Source organism: Dendronephthya gigantea, unplaced genomic scaffold, assembly GCF_004324835.1.
Source record: "Dendronephthya gigantea isolate DGI-Jeju-01 unplaced genomic scaffold, DenGig_1.0 000005F, whole genome shotgun sequence".
NCBI lineage: Eukaryota > Metazoa > Cnidaria > Anthozoa > Malacalcyonacea > Nephtheidae > Dendronephthya > Dendronephthya gigantea.
The window spans coordinates 2,370,734-2,388,850 of record NW_021163015.1 but is presented as its reverse complement, the minus strand read 5'-3'; the positions used below and the strand labels follow the sequence as shown (position 1 = coordinate 2,388,850).

The following is an 18,117-nucleotide window of genomic DNA, read 5'->3' as shown; positions in this document are numbered from 1 at the left end:
GTCAGCTTGCAGACTTATAAACCAAGGATTCTTCCACAAAACTAGTCGCATTGAAAGATTAGATGAAAACCTGAACAAAGCTTAGACCACAATTGCCTCTGATATTCGATACTATCATCATTAAGAAAGAGCAGTGTAGCAACTCCAATGTTAATGCTCAATAGACATCAAAGAAACGTTAAAAAAGTATCCAAGTTTCAATAGTTCTAGCAATGCTAATTGCTCTAAACCACCGCGATATGACAATGTACTCATTTGTTGCAATTTTACGACTTTTTTCACATTTTGTTCGTGCAAAAGTTAGCCAATGATGTCTCAACATTAGTTTCATTCATAACGCTTGCTCTTTGTGCCAGCACGCGCTGCTAATAATAGCTCATATCGTCTATGGCATTGTCTCGAAACGATCGCTATTGTTAAGGTAACCATGTGTTCACACATTCAAACGCTCAACGATGCATTGAATTAAAAACACAACGCACAATAACTTTGTATTCACTGACACCCAATACACTCGACACATCATCTTACATACAAAGCACGTTGGTTCACCACGATATGACTAAAGGTAAGACTAGAGATAACTATTCCCAACGATATATTTCTCGTAATCCTAGTTCAAGTAATTTATACGAGGGAATTTGAATATCGAATGATGCTTATCCAAGTTTAAAAGGCTCAACGGTCATTGAAAGACACGTGTGAGACCGTTAATACAGTCTTGGTCTATTTCGAGTCGATTCGAATTCATAGCGGTTGTTAATTTGTAACATTGTTGTACAAACGCCATGCATGAGATACAAGTACGCTTGCTGTCTTATAAACTACTACAGCTTTATCTAACCTGCAAGATTTTAAAATAACATTGTTTGTTTACTATTCAAAACGACGCGTGATTAAAATACTGTCAGGGGGAGTGGTCGGGAATAGATCTTCCGAATCCCTTGATGCATGCTCGACAGTTTAAACTCTCTTCAAATATAGTAACGAAATCTAGTCCGAAGTCAGAATCGTAAAACACAACTAAAACCTCTGAGTATTACAAGTTTGTCCTATAAAATTCCTCGTCCATATATCAACATCGGTAGAATGTGGTTGGACTTCGTTGCCATTGATCCCCGTATAGATCAAAACGAGTGCCAAATAGTAGCTGTCATGATATATATGTATATGTATATATATTAAAGGTTGATTATTTAGTAGTTCAAGTTTACTTCGGCCAATCTAAGTCTAGTATTTTTGACTAGACCATCGAAAATTCATGTACATCGAACACTGGCCGATTCGGTTGGTCCCCTACTGACGTATGCGATTTGCCGGATTTGCTGAAACGAGTCATCCCATTGGCTCCTTTCTCTTCGAAAGGGCAGCTAACGGTGTATTTTATCAAATCACATACGTTAGGAGTTGAGTTCTAATATATATATTTTTCGAAAACGCCCTTTAAAAATAAATTTGGGTAGTAGTATGCAATACATTCCGCGGCAAACCGTCGGATTGGCTTGCATTCACATCCGACTTTTTAATGATTTTGTAATCGCTTCTAAAAAGTTGATTATTCTGACGAACGCGAGAGCGTCTGGTCTCGAGTAGGATGAACATTAGCGCGGTTTGATATTTAAAGCGAACTAAGAAGGACGCAATTAATTCTCTTGAATTTCATTGGTTACTCGTTGCTGCGCGATCAATTGGGGTTAGACTGGACATGTGCGGGGGGGATTGCTTACAACGACGGCTGCTTTCGAGAGGGACATAATACAACCACCTGCCATCTAGAACACGTCTGTTTTTTCCCTTGGTCTAAAACATCCAAACGTTTCCTATTCGCGGTATGGCTGAATTGAGCCATACAACAGGCAGGGACTTAACACCAGTTGACTTTCAGAATTCTGACAACAGCACCAGTTTGTTTTTAAGTCCGTTGAAAGACGACAGTATTCACGAAAAGACAACGGCTTCTGAACCGAATTGCTTGAACGACGACGATTTTCTCAACGAAAATACGTTTCGAAGCTCGTTCTCTCATTCACAAATCGCAAACAACAACAACGGTGGCGTCGCGAGCGACTTTAAGCGAAATTTTCTAAGCACCGCGCCAAGCACAACAACTAACTCGATGTTTCACGATCTTACTCCAGGAAGCTTGTGGACACCGCAAAGCCGGGAGGACATTCAATCTCAAACAATGGCGATTTCGTTCGCGGGCAACAATTCCTTTACGCCAAATCGTTTTCACTCTCCGAAGCCGAGCAGAATCCCGGCTACGAACTATCCCGCCTCGACCGGACCTCAAGGAAAGCGAAACCTTCCTGGCTTCTCGTATATGCCGATAGGCAACTCCGCTAAACCTTCAACGGGATGGAACGCGACGAACAGCCAACCTGTGTCCGGTTGGCACCATTTCCCGGCCAACCCGAATACTTGGCAGTTTCATTCAAGTCCGCATTATGGCATGACGAATCACGTTAGTGTGATTGGACAGAGAAATGGTGTTGCCTTGAGTAACGGTCGTCCATCATTTCCACCTTCGAGCAAACATCCTCGTGGACAAAGATCGAATTTAAACGGGTTGTATTCAAAACCTGTGTGCACAGCAAATTTGACACAAGGACTTCAAGGCATGAGTCTATCCGAACGACCGATTGACGGAACGGTCGTTGGCGATTCTGGCATCCTTGGAATCTCTGGAAATCTAACGGAATTGTCTAATTCCTTGTACATGGTAAGAATCACTTTTTTATATGTCACTATGATATCAGAAAATAATTGTTTTTTGTTGTGTATTCCATTACAATACGGGACTGAGGATTTTATTTTCTGGTGAGTTTTACCAAGGAATAAATAGGAATTCCAGGGAAATAACACATATTATTGTTGATACTGCAATTGACATTTTTTTGGCTGTGTTAGGTGATGTTTGTAGCCGTCGCAACATTTGAACGCCAGACCGGTTTTGTGAGAATCTCATATATGAAGTACTTCAGATTAGACGGTAGACTCAAGAAACAGCATTTGATTTTGGGCCTTACATGGGGTTTTTAGACGATGTTTTAATTGTATTTATATAATAGCAGGAAAAATTAAATGAAGCTTCATACGACATAAATATATGAATGAAAAAAAACCTCTGTGAAACAAAGGAGAATTTCAAAATAGGACATGCGACAGAATATTATTATAAAACTTCCATCGCAACTGTCGTGTATAAGTCCACAATCTATCACGATTTCCCCCACACGACAAGGACAATATTTCAATGATTTATCAATAGATTTTGGCTTCATGTCATATTTTTTATTGTTCAAAACGCGAGTGTAGCTATATCTTTATGAGCTGCGTTAAAGTTAAGCCGGGTAGAGAATCGTTCAAAGCAAAGTTACTTCCTGTATAGCGAGTGCACTGCAATATATATATATATATGTATATATATATATATGTAACATGCTCAGACAGAACTAGAATAAAAATTCTAAAAGCCAACTAAATTTCACATTATATAGAATACCATCTTTAGATTACAAATGCTGTCTTATTGATATGAAAATTACATGTGTATTTAAAGATTTTTGCTCAACCACTAGCCAATAGAAGTTCCCACCAATGTTTTTGTTTGTAATTCTTCGTAATTTTGTTATTCAGTCTAACAGCAGTTTTTTTTAAACTCACAAAGAAATTTCAAATTTCACTCTATTAATATTAGATCGTGAGTATATAAAGGCCTAGCTTATCCTATACTTTTTGGCAGGATATCCTGTTGCTTCAACGCAGCATATATGCAACGTTTTGGTGAACGGAACGATCCTCAAAAGCATTTACCTTCATGTCTAAAACCTAACAGATGTAATTATAAATTTCACGACGAGGAATAATATCAGCGTGGTTGTGTCGTTGGGAAATATCCCAGCGTAGGAACAGCTGTTGCAAAATAAATAATGCCTTCATCTGCAGTTATCTCTTTGTGCAATCACAAAAAACGCGCGCCCCCTCATATAGCCAGTAACATAAAAACGCGCGGAGACAATGAATGTAGTAATTTCATATTTTCATTTATATATTCCTTTAGGATAAAACCAAGCAACATTCGAAGCTTTCAAACTTAGAAAGCAGCCTCTTGGACATGATAAAATCACCCCCTGATTGCTCAGACAATTTAACAGGTAAACTTAAATACAATTTCAAAACTGGCGCAAACGTATATGAAATATGGTCAGTTCCAGTATTCCCGATAAAAAAAAGCGCGCGGCTATTATATGAACGACAATAAAATACAGATTGATCAATACAAAATAGAATTTGACTGTAGAGTGTTTCTAAATAAATGGACGGTATTACAACACCACAGATCGACTTTTTCAGTTCGACTTTCCTATCCGGCTCTTATGTTCTCAATTGAAGCGTTGAGAAAGATTTTAATATATACATGCAAGTTAAAAAATCAAATGACTTGAGAAAAGAAAAAACGGATGAAAAAAGACTAAAAGCTCGTATTATTGTTGTATTTTCGAAGTTTCTAATCTTAAAATCGATCCAAATATGATATTTACTCTGTTAAAAGGGATGCAAAGTAGCCATTAATGTGGATTTTAACACAGGTTTGCAGATCGGCAAGAGAGTGAAAGACGTCATATTCATGTTGTCCGTGGTTTGATTTAGGCAAGCCGATTTGTCTGCGTTTTCAACCGAAGAGCAATTTTTTCATGTCTACTTGACAACTTGGGGAAATTAATTTTGACTTTTTGTTTTCATATGAATGCAAATCAGATGTATATGTACATAATTATATTATTAATGAGCGGAGAATATCAAACCCTAAATTGACGTTGAAGTATGCTTGCGATATAATATCCTTATACTGACATCCTCTGTCGATTGTGCCAAAGAACAGCTTGTATGAAAAATGATTAAGCCAACGTCTTTCATTAAGTTTTGATATGTACAGAGCTTGCCTATAGGCCTAGGGTTTATTGGTATATTTGCATATGCACTTGACAGAACGACTCGAGACAGGACAGTTCATGTGATCCTTTTTTCCTACACGTTTCAGCTTTAAATTCTTATCATAATTTGTAAGAAGTGTAATCAGCGAGAATAACAACTTTGGGAAACAAATTTTCAAACCGCCTGGCAAATTCTCGTTCATTAAATATCGCATTTGAAATCATTTTTGGCTTGTTCTAGAAGCCTCTTTCGCCCACACAAACGCAAACAATTAAAATGGAGAGAAAAATAAACGATGTTTTCAACTAATGCAACTAGCTTATACTCCCTCGGATTTCACCTGCTTTTCAAATCGCTTCAAGTGAGACGATAGATCTTAGTATGTATGTATAAGAAAGTGTTCAGCTAACAGTCAATACTCAGCTATCACACGTATAATCGTTTATATTCATCCAACCGGATGTAAATGTAAACGTTTCCTTCGATTGAGGAAACATGAAATTAAAAACAGAGATTCATTTAACTATCGACTAAAATTACTTCCGCTTTTGGCTTTGCAATTCAAACAAATCATGTTTTTCAACTGAAAAACAGTGAGAAAATTTCAAAAAGGAAAACACATTTTCAGTGCTATAGTGCTTATTTATAAAACAACGTTCCCATGCAAGCTGACCTTCGCCATAAGATATTTTTCATTTGTTTTTATTTTAAATTTTGTTTCAAAACCATACTCAACCGTGCGTTAGACTGCGGGTAAACGCGTTAGGGTTTTGTTTATAAATCTGAGGCAATATTTTTAACTGAGGAACATTCAAGAACTAGGCTTGAATGCAGGGGGAATATCGCTACTGACATCAGTATCCTCGATATATCGCCATGGAGCTCAAAACTCACGCAGATGAGATCATGAAAAACGTTTCATTTGCAGACATGCAGTGCGCCATGTGTTTTCCGATAATGTTCTAATCTATTAAAAGATCTTTTTCAACTAAAATTTAAATTAAAGCAGGCGAGCTTTTATCACCAGTTCGAAATTACTTGGGCTTTTCAATTAGTCATGATTATAAGGACCGGAAATTTTTTAGCAGTTCGGTGGTGGACACGAGCAAACGGTTGATGACAGATTGACTGCGCCAATCACTCCGGGATAACGAATAATTAATTCAACAGAGTTCAACTTACATTTTTGCTGAACGGGTTTCAAATTATCACCATCTGTTTCTTTTGATTCTCCTTGTAGCATTCCGAGCTCAGCTGCAGAAGAAGTCATATAATCAAGGTAAGTTTTTTGTGCAAAAGAGTGGCCATTGTTGAAGCAAATGGGATACAACGATACTGAATACGAAAGAAATGCACGAAGCAAATCCAGTAACTAGTGTCTGTAGATCAACGACCGTTTTTTAAGCCTTCATTCAACTCAATCAATTCAAGTTATAAGTGTGGTTCGATCAATTCAAACGATAAGCTATAGCACTCAGCACAAGTGGGTGAACATGCCCTAAGTTACTTACCTCGTTTTTTTCTCCTCAGATCAGACAGTCCCATCTTTGGGATCTTCCTTGAACACCTCGCCAAAATCCGACGATTCACTGGAACGATATTCCAGAAAGGTGTTTGTCGGTGGTCTTCCTCCTGACATAGATGAAGGTAGGTTCAATGAAAGCCTAAAGCCTCTACAAAAATCATAGACATAGATTCAACAAAGATTCTTACCATCTTTTAAAACAAGTGTTGCTTGCCTGAGTAAGAAAAGTCTAAGAGAAGAGTAATTTAGAATTCCTCACCTGCACGTTCTGCTCTTTTTGCGATCGTTGCGAGAAGATTGAGAGTGATTTTACCATTCTATAGTTGAAATCCACGCGAGTTTTTGTAAGTTTGGGAACCTGACAGTTGATTGGCCACACAAAGCTGAAAGCAAATCTTACTTCCCTCCAAAAGGTGAGTTAGTAGCACCGATATAAACACCATTGATAACAACTTTTTGGACTTCATTTTATCATAAAACACCGCACATTTTTCCAAATTCGTTATGCAGCGAACAGGAAACAGTTTTTGACAAAAACATTGAATTGTTTACCTCAGGTTATGCGTTCCTGTTGTTCCTTGAAGAGATCTCAGTGCAACGTCTCATTGAGGCTTGCATTGAACAGGATCAAAAGCTTTATCTGTGCGTCTCAAGCCCAACGATCAAAGACAAACCGGTAAGGATCCAAATTTACCTTAACTTTGACTACTAGACTTGTCAGGGAGACAGAACGGTAGTGACTAGCTGTACTGCAAAAACCAGAATATAAAATATAACGTGTTTAAGTGAAAGGGATCACAATGCCCGCTTGGCATTGAGGATGGGTCCCGTTGATCTCGTCTATTTAGACTGCTGAAGCCTGCAAAATTTTAAGCTTTAGAGAGGGATTGAGTAATTGACATGTTAACCTGTAAAAATATAGAATATAACAACGAACTCACCTTAAAGGGTGAGGTCTCCGATGTTTTACAATGTTACAATGAATATTTTCAATAAATTCATCTCGTTCCTGTCCTAAGGTACAATTCGTCCATGGTGTTTATCAGATGCCGACTTCGTCATGGATGCCTCTCAAGTGCTCGACCCACGAAAGACAATATTTGTCGGAGGCGTCCCCACGTCCCCTCAGAGCCGTGGAACTCGCCCTTATCATGGATCGTTCTACGGTGGCGTTGCTACGCTGGCATTGATGTTGACCCCGAACTGAAGTACCCAAAAGGTATGTTCAGTGGATGGAAAAAAACTGGCCGATGGTTGACCGGGGAATGCGGTAAAAACGTAGGAGGAAGGGGAGACCTGCGCGGGCAATTTAAAATTATTCCATCCAAAACATTTACAAAATCCTGTCATCACAGGGAGAAGTATTTCTGGAAATGCGTTGTCGCTTGGGCTTACGTTTTTTTCAAAACATTTCAGGTGCTGGACGCGTGGCTTTTTCTAACCAACAAAGTTACATTGCCGCTATTAGCGCACGATTTGTTCAGCTTCAACACGGAGACATTGATAAGCGGGTGAGAAATTACGATTCCTGTTGAAAAACTACAATCTTCAGAATTCCCATGAGGGAGCGCAGAGCAGGCAGCTCCCATATAACCCCACCCTTTACTCCGAAAGTGACTGTTTGGGTCTCTGCTCATTCAAGAGCACTTTTTATTCAGTTATCACTCATTTGTTTCTTTGCTCGCACGCTCAGGTTGAAGTGAAGCCATATGTCTTGGACGATCAAATGTGTGATGAATGTCATGGGGTGCGCTGTGGCGGTAAATTCGCGCCATTCTTCTGTGCCAACGTCACGTGCTTGCAATATTATTGCGAGCAATGCTGGTCGATCATTCACTCGAGAGCTGGGCGCGAGTTTCACAAACCGCTGGTCAAAGAGGGTGCCGATCGTCCACGCAGTTTGCCGTTCCGATGGTGAACGAAGCACTGGGCACTAACGAAGAAATTCTGGCGCGAAACAGGTTTTTAACAAAAGGAGGGGTGTAAATATTATGAATAGCGCAGTTCAGTTTTGTACTTGCCTTTGTAAAAGCGATGCCATTTTACTCCACATAACCACAGAGCATACAGAGGTTTGACTTTGCATTAATTATGCGTTCCTGGCGGCCATGTTGTTAGCCAGTGCGCTAAAGAGAGGCCCTATCCCCCCGAACATTATAAATAGCCATCGCTATATAAATAAACAGATCGCTCCCACTTCTATACTCTTCTATACTCTTCTAAAGGATAAAAACTAACAAAATCTGGTTTTGAGAAAAAAATTGAGCAACGTTTTTGTCAAAAATACGATTTCTCCAGATAGTTCTGTCTCGGCTGTTTATATTCCATACATGTGTTCAAGCCGCCGCCATATGCATGATTTCCCGGGGGGAGAAACCTCTCTTGAGCGCACTGGCTAAGCCAGGGGTACGCAAAATTAACAGCAGTCAAACCTCTGTATGCTCTGTGACATAACTCAACAGTCCAGATATATTTCAGTCCGTAAATTAACCGCTAGACGATGATCTCAATACACGATTAATCTGCTTCGATTTAATCAATAATAGTGCATCGCTTACAAACGATTGCAAATACTGAACTCGTGACGAAAGGGGAATTTCTTCAGATTCAAAAGGATCCCGACCATTTTTACTATTATACTTTATTTTTTATTTTAAAAATTATATTCTTAAGCTGAATCTTTGTACTAAAAACGTTTCCAGAATTTACAACCGGAAAGTAATATATATTTTAGATTAGGACGAAACGGTTCGTATCCTGTATTGCCAATCGATGAATACATCGAATTTTTTTCGAATTCAAGTTTCAAGATTAGGTTTTCAAGAAATGTATAAAAATTCTAAGAATTCAATGCTCCGAGATTCTATGAAACTTTGATAAAAGTTTTAAGTTTCCATTTTCCATCTCTGATGAGAACCGTGGATTTTTTTGGTAAAGATATATATATATATTATAGTTATCTTAAAAACGATTAAAAAAGTCGTGGACCGAATGGCCACTGATAAAAAAAATTCTTGCACAGGGAACGACGAAAGGTTGAAAGCAAATCAATGTCATTTGTAGAGTAAAGAGAAACACAATTCCGTATTGAGATATTTCTTTGTGACGTGAATACTTTATTTCGAAAAGGAAAATGCGATTTTACGACAAAACTTATCCGGTATATATATTGAGAGGAATAAAAATAAAAGTTTTTCTCTTCGAAGAATTCTAGTTCACTCAAGTTTTCAATTGAACTGCAAAGCACTGTTTGACATTGAGAGAAATTAATTTATGAAAGCCTGTTTTAAATGGGAATCGACAATAGAAACCTAAATATTTTCGATCATAATATTAAGAAAGTATATATATATACCTATAGTGCATTTTAATATGAATTTATCCTTTTTCGATTAATTTACCCAATAAGATTCGTATTTTAGCCATATTTTATGCCAAATATATTGTAAACTTTTCTAGAGATTTTATAATTCACCCATTATTGCGGTAGTGAATATATCGTTAGTGGTGCTTTGCAAATTTCACAATCTGTTATAAATAAATTTAGTAGAGCTTTTTGCACAGATAATTTCTATATGAATATAAATATATCGGTAAATTATAGTTTGATTTTGTTGTTTTGATGTATATTAAACTTAAAAATGACCTCACCGGAAAATATAAATTATTTTTTAAACATATTTGCAAATTTTCAATAACTTATTTCTGTATAAATTGACATGCCATTGATCATTTTGTACTATGAAAACAGCTGGACTTATAATAACAAATCGCTGTAAAAACTAAAAACGGTCTCTATTCTTACTGAACAGTGAACAGCAAATTAATAGAAAGATACAAATTGGTATGTAGAATTATACAGAAGTACTTCATGTAACAATATAGTCAATAGCAGTTTAAAGACAACTTTACAGTACTTAGCAAAACTTTGCGAATTTTCTAGATAAAAACTCCCTTGTTATCTAAACACTTCTTTCATTTTACACATCAGTTGATCTTGCATTGATCTTGCTAAGGAGAATCGTATTTGCTAAAACGTTGTCTTTAAACTGTGAACTGTTTTTTCAACGAAAATTCACATGAACTTGTCTATTGTGGCTTTGAATTATTCAAAGCTTTTTAATCTTGTTTTTTACTCGTGGACATGCTAAGAGAATAATGAACCGGCTTTGAAAATCAGCACGCTGAAATCAATACTTCAAACTTTGACAAGTTTTAAATTATGCGTTGCAAAAACAAATGACTTTCAGTATATAAATACTGTACTGGATTGTTTGTCTCGATGTAAATTAGTTTTCTGTTCAATATACATTCTATTTGTTTATATGAACTCTGATTATTTACTATAATTATATACGAATTGTTTAAAATTGTTCAATAAATATCTTATTGTTAAGGAACTGATGTAGCGTTTTCACTGCCTCAGAAAGAAATAACCGTCTTCAGAAACCTATTTCTTAGCAAGGTTAATACAATTTGTCTACGGGACTTTGAGGACACATGATCTGCCATGTTTGAATGCGATTTTTTAGACGCAAAGTGACATTTCACGCAACGTTTTCACTCCGACACGAACATGTACTTTCATCTACTAGACTGTCATGATATTTCATCATAATTTTTGTTCTCTTCTGTCTCTAAGCTGACTTCCTCTGAAGGATGGGAATATTTACATGCATCACCCAACGAACACAAACCTTTTTTGAACCTTTTGCATTCAAAATTCTTTAATCTTTCTTCGTTGTAGGACGGTGTTTTTCGCTTGCCTTGATTTCTCTTGCGTTTATCCGCAAGCTCGTCGGAATCATCGACACATTTGCGAGCTCTTAAAAAAGAAATAAAAAGGCAAGATTTTAGAGGAAGATACTACCATTTTGTACCATACCATACCATACCATACCATACCATACCATACCATACCATACCATACCATACCATACCATACCATAATCATTAACATACCATGCCAAACATACCTTGCCTTTGGTCCCCATTCTGGCTCAGGATTTTCAGGAAATCGCGTCATTTTGAGTTGTCTTGAAGTGGGATTGGCGCCGGGTTGAAACTCAAAGCTCACTTCTGTCTGCGGTGGTTTACTCAATATTGCATGACCCGGAGAATTTTCATGTTCCTTCTTTAAGGGATGTCTCTTTACCCATTCTCTCATTATATCCCAGATGACTAAAAGGTAAAATGATTTTGAAATAACCAATTCAGGCCTTTCTCCAAATGTTTCCAAAGAGAACCACTATTACCTGATTTATCTGATTTGTAATGGATGAGTTAAATCATTTAATTCTGCCTCTTACCATTATTAGGTGCGTTCGTCTTCACAGCCGACTTCGCGGCGTGCGATCCCGAGACTTCATAGCCGCATCTCATTATAGCTGACCGCAATTGAATCATGGATGGTGTGGTACAATGAACGACAGAACTGAGTTGATCGAGGGTATGATATAAGGGTGAATGAGGAAGCTCTTCTGAAATGAGGGTGAGCATACCTGGGGGTAGAAAATGAAAAAATTACTGACATTTGCATCAGACCAAAGGTGCAGGTTTAAAAGCAAAAATGAGGGAACCAAACAATTAGCAACATACTAACCGATTATTCTTTCTGATGTTTTATAGTTCTCATGGCTCTTCTTCACTTTATTCAAGACCTTATTCACGAAATCTAAGTTGTGAATAGGTTCGGACCATATCGGGCCTCCAAGATGAAACTTTCGTCCACACTCCGGGCAGGTCTGCCTCCGGAGGCCCGTACCAGGGGGATACTTCTTCGAATTTCCCTGTTCTATACGCTTCCCAACTAGAGGTAAAGATTGAGGGTACAGATTAGCCAAACAGCATCACTGAGTTGAAACTTTTTCTGGACCTTTGTGATTATCTTGGACTTCATTTTTCTCTCTTTTGATTCCGTTCTACTCGTCACAGAAATGTACGTTTAAAAGCGGAAGGTTTTTGATTAAGTCTCGCATTTTTTACTATCAAAGAGATTTTACATACATGGTATCCTGTTTACCAACAATTTATCTTTAAATACTGCAATTTCATTCAATTCCGTTACGATTAGAGCAACCGATTGTAACAAATAGGAAAACGTACCTGGTTGAAAGAAACAGCTTCCGCAGCCCAAACAATGGTAGACTAAGGATTTCTTGCTTGCAGATCTCTTCACCTCAGCAGCGCTTGTGAACACTTGCAAAAAGACGCGGATATAGAAATCTGCGCTAACAGAAACTAAGGGAACAATATAACGCTTGTAGTGGTTCGCGTGAGAGTCGATACAAGATAGAAGAATCCTCAATGCCTAGAAAAGAAGTAAAATTTGTTAATCTTATGCACAAGAAGCCTGCAAAGACACCAATAGGGGTTCATGTTCTGCCTTAGGAACTTCCAAGGCACAATTCCACATCTAAAGCATTACTATATATAACCCAAATGATCTATACATATATCTCCATACCATTTCATGGCAAAATTTCCCTTTCAATGACATGCTACCATATTTTGCATAGCATGCCTCGCTGTGGTTACCACAGAGCACTGCCATGTCGGTACAGGTTACAGCCAACATACCACCATCGCTGATAGATTGAACGGCACCATCCAGAAACTCTGCAGGTGAACCATAGGGGTCAAGATCAATCACATCAAACCTGCATTGAACTGGATGTCTCTTCTGGTACATCACCAAACTGGTGGATGAGAAGGATTTTTTAACTCATAAACTAGAAACACACTTTCACAATGGGGTTAATCTTCTGGAAAAAGACTTAGCACTCTGAGTGCATTGCCAACTGAAAGATCAGCAAGAGATAAGCCAGTAATGTTTTTAAATGTAACCTGCCCTGGGGTATCAAGAGTCCATCTTTCACCAGACTACTTTACTTGTCAATTTTAGTGTATAATCTATAGATTAAATGAAACTGCACCTAGCATCCATTTGCAAAGGTTTGACAATGTGAGACACTTGATTGTCTATTACATTTTTTGACATCAGCTGAAAGGCTTCGGAACTTATATCACTTGCAACAATCTCTTCAACTCCAGGAACTTCTAAAGCGTATCTGATTGAACGCAATCCAGATGCTGCTAGCCCTTCAAACAGGACTATACCAGGGTCTGTATTGCTTCCTGAAATGAAAAATTGGATGAATTAAGCTGGCACAATAAAATGATGGCTCGTTTAGGAATGATCACCACTATCAATCAGTGTCAAATCAGCAGTTTCAGTTTCCTGATAGTAAATATTTGCTGATGCGTACCAGTACTAGCCTGTTCACCAGCTACATCCTTCTCAATACACTCCTTGCGTTTTTTCTTCTTGAACTTGACAGTTAACGGGAAAAGTTCCTCGGTGTAAACCTGTATGCAAGCAACGCTCAAGTCCCTGTTGAATACTTGGACAGGGTTATAAACACCTCGTTAGGATTAGTAAACGTTATTTTCGCCTTTCCTTCATGGACCTCCTTACATTTAGAAGCCTCGGTTGCTTCATCCATTGCAAATTCTATTGATAGATTATCAAAACGTACGAAAAACACGAACAATTTTACCTAGATTAGGTCAAATTTAGCCTCCTCCGCAGGCATCTCTTATGCATTATATTAGGCATTTATATTTGGCCTGGGTTAGCTGTGTCGGGAAGGCGAGGAAAAAGTGGGAGAGATGCCTGCCATAAATCGACACAAGAATTTGCACTGCGCATACCAGCTCGCGCATGCTAATTTTAGAAAAAAACGACAAAATCATACTGTGTATAGGCGGGAGTGGAAAGGAGTGAAAGCATATTGCTACAAATTTGCGTAAAATTTTGTGGTTTATTAAAGAACGAATAAAAGTGTTCTGAAATTGTAACATGATAATCCGTGAAGTATGTAGTCTGTAGAATATAATTTGATTCTTTTGATATCGATTTTATCCATATAAAAATATTATTTCGCATGTCAAGTTTTGTCAACATCACAACATGGCTGTGCATAATAGGCGAAATCAAGCAAATGTTATCGGGAAAATGTCGAATTTGCCTGTGTTTGAACCATTAAACACGCAGGGTTTTAACGCACACTGTGAAGACGAAGGAATATAAGTTTTAATTCAAGCGAATAGTTCTCGGGAAGCTGCAATAAATGTGGGATTGATGTTCGTCGAATCACTCGAATGTATTGCTAGATCATAGATGTATGCCTTCTTCTCCTGTGTCAATACATTGCATGCAACACCCAAATCTTGTTTGTGTATACTCTAAATTATGGGGATAAAGTTTAGGTGCTATGTCTTCATTGTCTTGATTTAATGACAAAGACATACTGTCAAAAATATTTGCATAATAAAGTCCTACCAGGTTCAGGGTTAGATATTTGTAATTAGTCAAACATTGACAACATGCTTTCATTAGGTCTATCATCTATAACAATACATTCAATATGGAAATCACATGGGAAAGATTATAGGTACTTTATATAGTGCATAAACATAGTTACATAAACCAAAGATTATATTAATTTTTAACCTGGATATAGCTTTGTGCAGCATATTATTGAGGATGTTGTAAGATGTGGAATATTATCACTTTCTACATTATAACTATCTATTTAAAAATGCTACTAATTACTAAAGTTAACTAGGATATGATTGAAGTGAAAACCAGGCCTTATGCTTAATAAAACACTCCTGCTAGTTCATTAATAAAATGGCAAATAAAAATTTCTTATGTATATATATATAATTTATAGTGTAAGCACTTCTTGCAATTTATAATTATCTTTGTTTTGCCACAATGGCTAACATATGGAACTGGCATATCTACAAATGTATTACAAAAAGCAAATCAGAGTAATATCTGGCCAGATCCAATTCTATAAACATATTCAAATTCAGCTCGGTCAGAGTAACACCCTCATAACAGTAGAATCTAATGGAAGGGAACCAAAAATAAATATGTGTAACTTATAAGAAATTTAAAAGATTGCACAGCATAGAAGTTAGATCGAATTTGGTCAACTTTTCCCACATATGACAATTCCTAACAATGAAGGGTTCAGTTTTAAAACAGTTGCTTTTGATAGTCTCTTGCATTCTGGTATTGACTGGTAACCCCTTCTCTAAGACTGATATAAAGATATCACTAGCAAGTTGCTTTGCTTGGACAAAGCCTACTTCCTTTTTAATTATTTCTTTAACTTTGGTTTTGAAAGCATGATGTGTAGAAGTAGGATTGTCATTGACTATAAAGCAACAATATTTAAGTAAGTTGGCCCTTCATGTACAGAAAAATTAATTTATGGGACCAGCTCAGATGAGCATTTGAGTGCTGTATTAATCCACACAGAAAATATCACACAAGGGCAAGCACTGAGGGTAAATGCCATATACCACGCAGATTAGCATTCAGAAGGGTGAAACAGTAAAACGGTAATCGTGTTACGATGTCAGTTTGATTTAATGAATGTAAATATTCAATAGTGCATGACACAAACATCAATACACGCTGTAGCCTGTATATTCAATAGTTGATTCAATATCTTTGCTGCCGATCGACAAAGAATGTTTCTTGTATACTGGATTAAAAGACATTTTCAAAGCTTCGCTCCTTTCGAACCTCCTTTCACTCCTTCGCATTGAAGGACAATCGTGAATATATAATTAGAGTGCAAAACCTACTTAGGGGACCCGGGGTACAGCGACAAGTCCACGAGGTACAGCGACACGTCCATTTTGTGCGATTTATGGCAGGCATCTCACGCAAATTTTTTTCTCACTCCCCGACACAGCTAACCCAGGCCAAATATAAATGCCTAATATAAATGCATAAGAGATGCCTGCGGAGGAGGCTAGGTCAAATTTTAAAAATCTTGATCGTCATTTTGATCTCTTTAGCCTGCAAACAGGCTGAACACGTGCAATTTCGAAGTTGCGCAATATTTGCAAGTTTGCAAAAAAATCGATGCTTTAGTTTTGTAGAACAAACGTTTAAAGCCATAAAATAGACGAAATGAAAGCAAATTCCAAGCGATCTCGTGGCAGTAATTCACGCAATGCTTCCACGTCGCAAAACAACTCCTCCAAGGCTCATAACTTGTGTGAAAGACACGCATTTACGCCGCAAGAGATCGAAAATTTAAGACAGCAATTGTTAGATTGGTACGACGTGAACAAACGCGATCTTCCCTGGCGAAGATTGGGCGCACAGGAGAAGGACAGGAACCGTCGTGGCTATGCGGTGTGGGTCTCTGAAGTTATGTTACAGCAAACACAAGTCGCGACCGTTATCGAGTATTATAATAAGTGGATGAAACGGTGGCCAAGTTTGGAAGATTTGGCCAAGGCAAGTTTAGAGGAGGTCAATGAGATGTGGGCAGGATTGGGTTACTATTCCAGGGCAAGGCGCCTTCACGAAGGATGTAAAAAGGTACGTGAAAGTTCCAGACTCATTCAAAAGTTTGCCATGAATGATGTACTGGTCTCCCCCTTTACAATCCAAAATTCACCATCCTTCTTATTAGGTTGTGAAGGAGATGAATGGTGAAATGCCAGACAACGCCGGTGTTTTATTGAAGGATCTCCCAGGTGTTGGTAAATACACATCAGCAGCCATTGCATCAATTGCATTTAACGAACCTGTCGGTCTGGTTGATGGCAATGTGATAAGAGTCCTTTCCCGTCTTCGGATAATTGGCGCTGACTCCTCAAGCACAGTTGTGGTAGAGACGTTTTGGAAACTAGTTGATGAACTTATACCCCAGGATCATCCTGGCGATTTCAATCAAGCAATGATGGAACTTGGTGCAACAATTTGTACACCGAAATCACCTCAATGCAAATGTTGTCCAGTAAAAGACATATGTCTTGCTTATGATCAGGCCATAATAATTATACCTAGAACTGAAAATAGTTTAAAGAGTTTCTTCGGAAGTGAAAAACAGGTAGAAGATTGTCCCAGTGATTCTTTGAGAGATATTGAAGATGTGGTGGCCAATGATTGTCAGCTGTGCTTGCCAAATGATTCACGTTATGATTCCAAACTAGGAGTTTGCAACTACCCCAGGAAAGCCAAGTTGAAAGAGGCACGTCAGGAAAAGGTTGTCGTTTGTGTCCTAGAATGTGCGGCTGGTGACGATATGTTGTTGTTTCTGGTGAAGAGACCCTCAACTGGACTTCTGGCTGGTTTATGGGAGTTTCCTAATTTCATAGTTGATTCAGAGTCATCTAACAAATCTTTAATTAGTAAAGTTGAGGAATTCATGAGAGAACAATTTAACAATTTACCTGACAGTGTGAAGATATTCTTTCTGGGTGAAGTTGTTCATCTATTCTCACATATCCATCATACATACATTGTTCACAAGATAGTCATACCTGAATCTGCCCAGGAAAACATGACAACAGGTCAATCAGCTGATGGTCGAAGCACAAAGTGGGTGACACAGTTGGAGTTTCTAGAAACGGCCGTTTCAACTGCTATGAAAAAGGTCTATAACTTGTACAAAAATAATGGACAGCTTAAAACGACTGGTGTTAAAAGAAAAAGAGTGACAAAGAATGACAGTAAAAAACAGAAAGTTTTGGAATCATTCTTCATAAAAACATCATGAGAATTAATGATTAAGAAATAGGAAAATCAATTGTTATAAAAATACATTCAACAGTTT

At 37.8% G+C, this 18,117-nt stretch overlaps 3 protein-coding genes across 3 annotated transcripts; 2 read left to right on the top strand and 1 right to left on the bottom strand.

Annotated features, from left to right (window-relative positions):
* Nucleotides 1–1,683: 1,683 nt before the first annotated feature.
* On the top strand, nt 1,684–8,609 carry LOC114515833 (cytoplasmic polyadenylation element-binding protein 2-like). Its single transcript, XM_028535156.1, is given in 11 exon segments — nt 1,684–2,722; nt 4,064–4,157; nt 6,179–6,217; nt 6,469–6,585; nt 6,787–6,876; nt 7,021–7,144; nt 7,487–7,577; nt 7,579–7,634; nt 7,636–7,682; nt 7,880–7,974; nt 8,157–8,609. Coding segments are annotated over 11 exon segments (1,869 nt in total). The 5' UTR covers nt 1,684–1,831; the 3' UTR covers nt 8,382–8,609.
* Nucleotides 8,610–10,240: 1,631 nt separating this feature from the next.
* Nucleotides 10,241–13,869, bottom strand: LOC114515831 (tRNA (guanine(26)-N(2))-dimethyltransferase-like). The gene is made up of 8 exons (XM_028535155.1): nt 13,732–13,869; nt 13,399–13,600; nt 12,930–13,161; nt 12,569–12,773; nt 12,066–12,272; nt 11,773–11,964; nt 11,440–11,644; nt 10,241–11,288 (listed from the first exon to the last, which is right to left on the bottom strand). The coding sequence occupies exons 2-8, from the start codon at nt 13,461–13,463 to the stop codon at nt 11,063–11,065; spliced, it is 1,332 nt and encodes a 443-aa protein (XP_028390956.1). The 5' UTR covers nt 13,464–13,600; nt 13,732–13,869; the 3' UTR covers nt 10,241–11,062.
* Nucleotides 13,870–16,418: 2,549 nt separating this feature from the next.
* LOC114515969 (adenine DNA glycosylase-like) lies at nt 16,419–18,089 on the top strand. Its single transcript, XM_028535291.1, has 2 exons — nt 16,419–16,877; nt 16,972–18,089. The coding sequence occupies exons 1-2, from the start codon at nt 16,461–16,463 to the stop codon at nt 18,058–18,060; spliced, it is 1,506 nt and encodes a 501-aa protein (XP_028391092.1). The 5' UTR covers nt 16,419–16,460; the 3' UTR covers nt 18,061–18,089.
* Nucleotides 18,090–18,117: the final 28 nt, after the last annotated feature.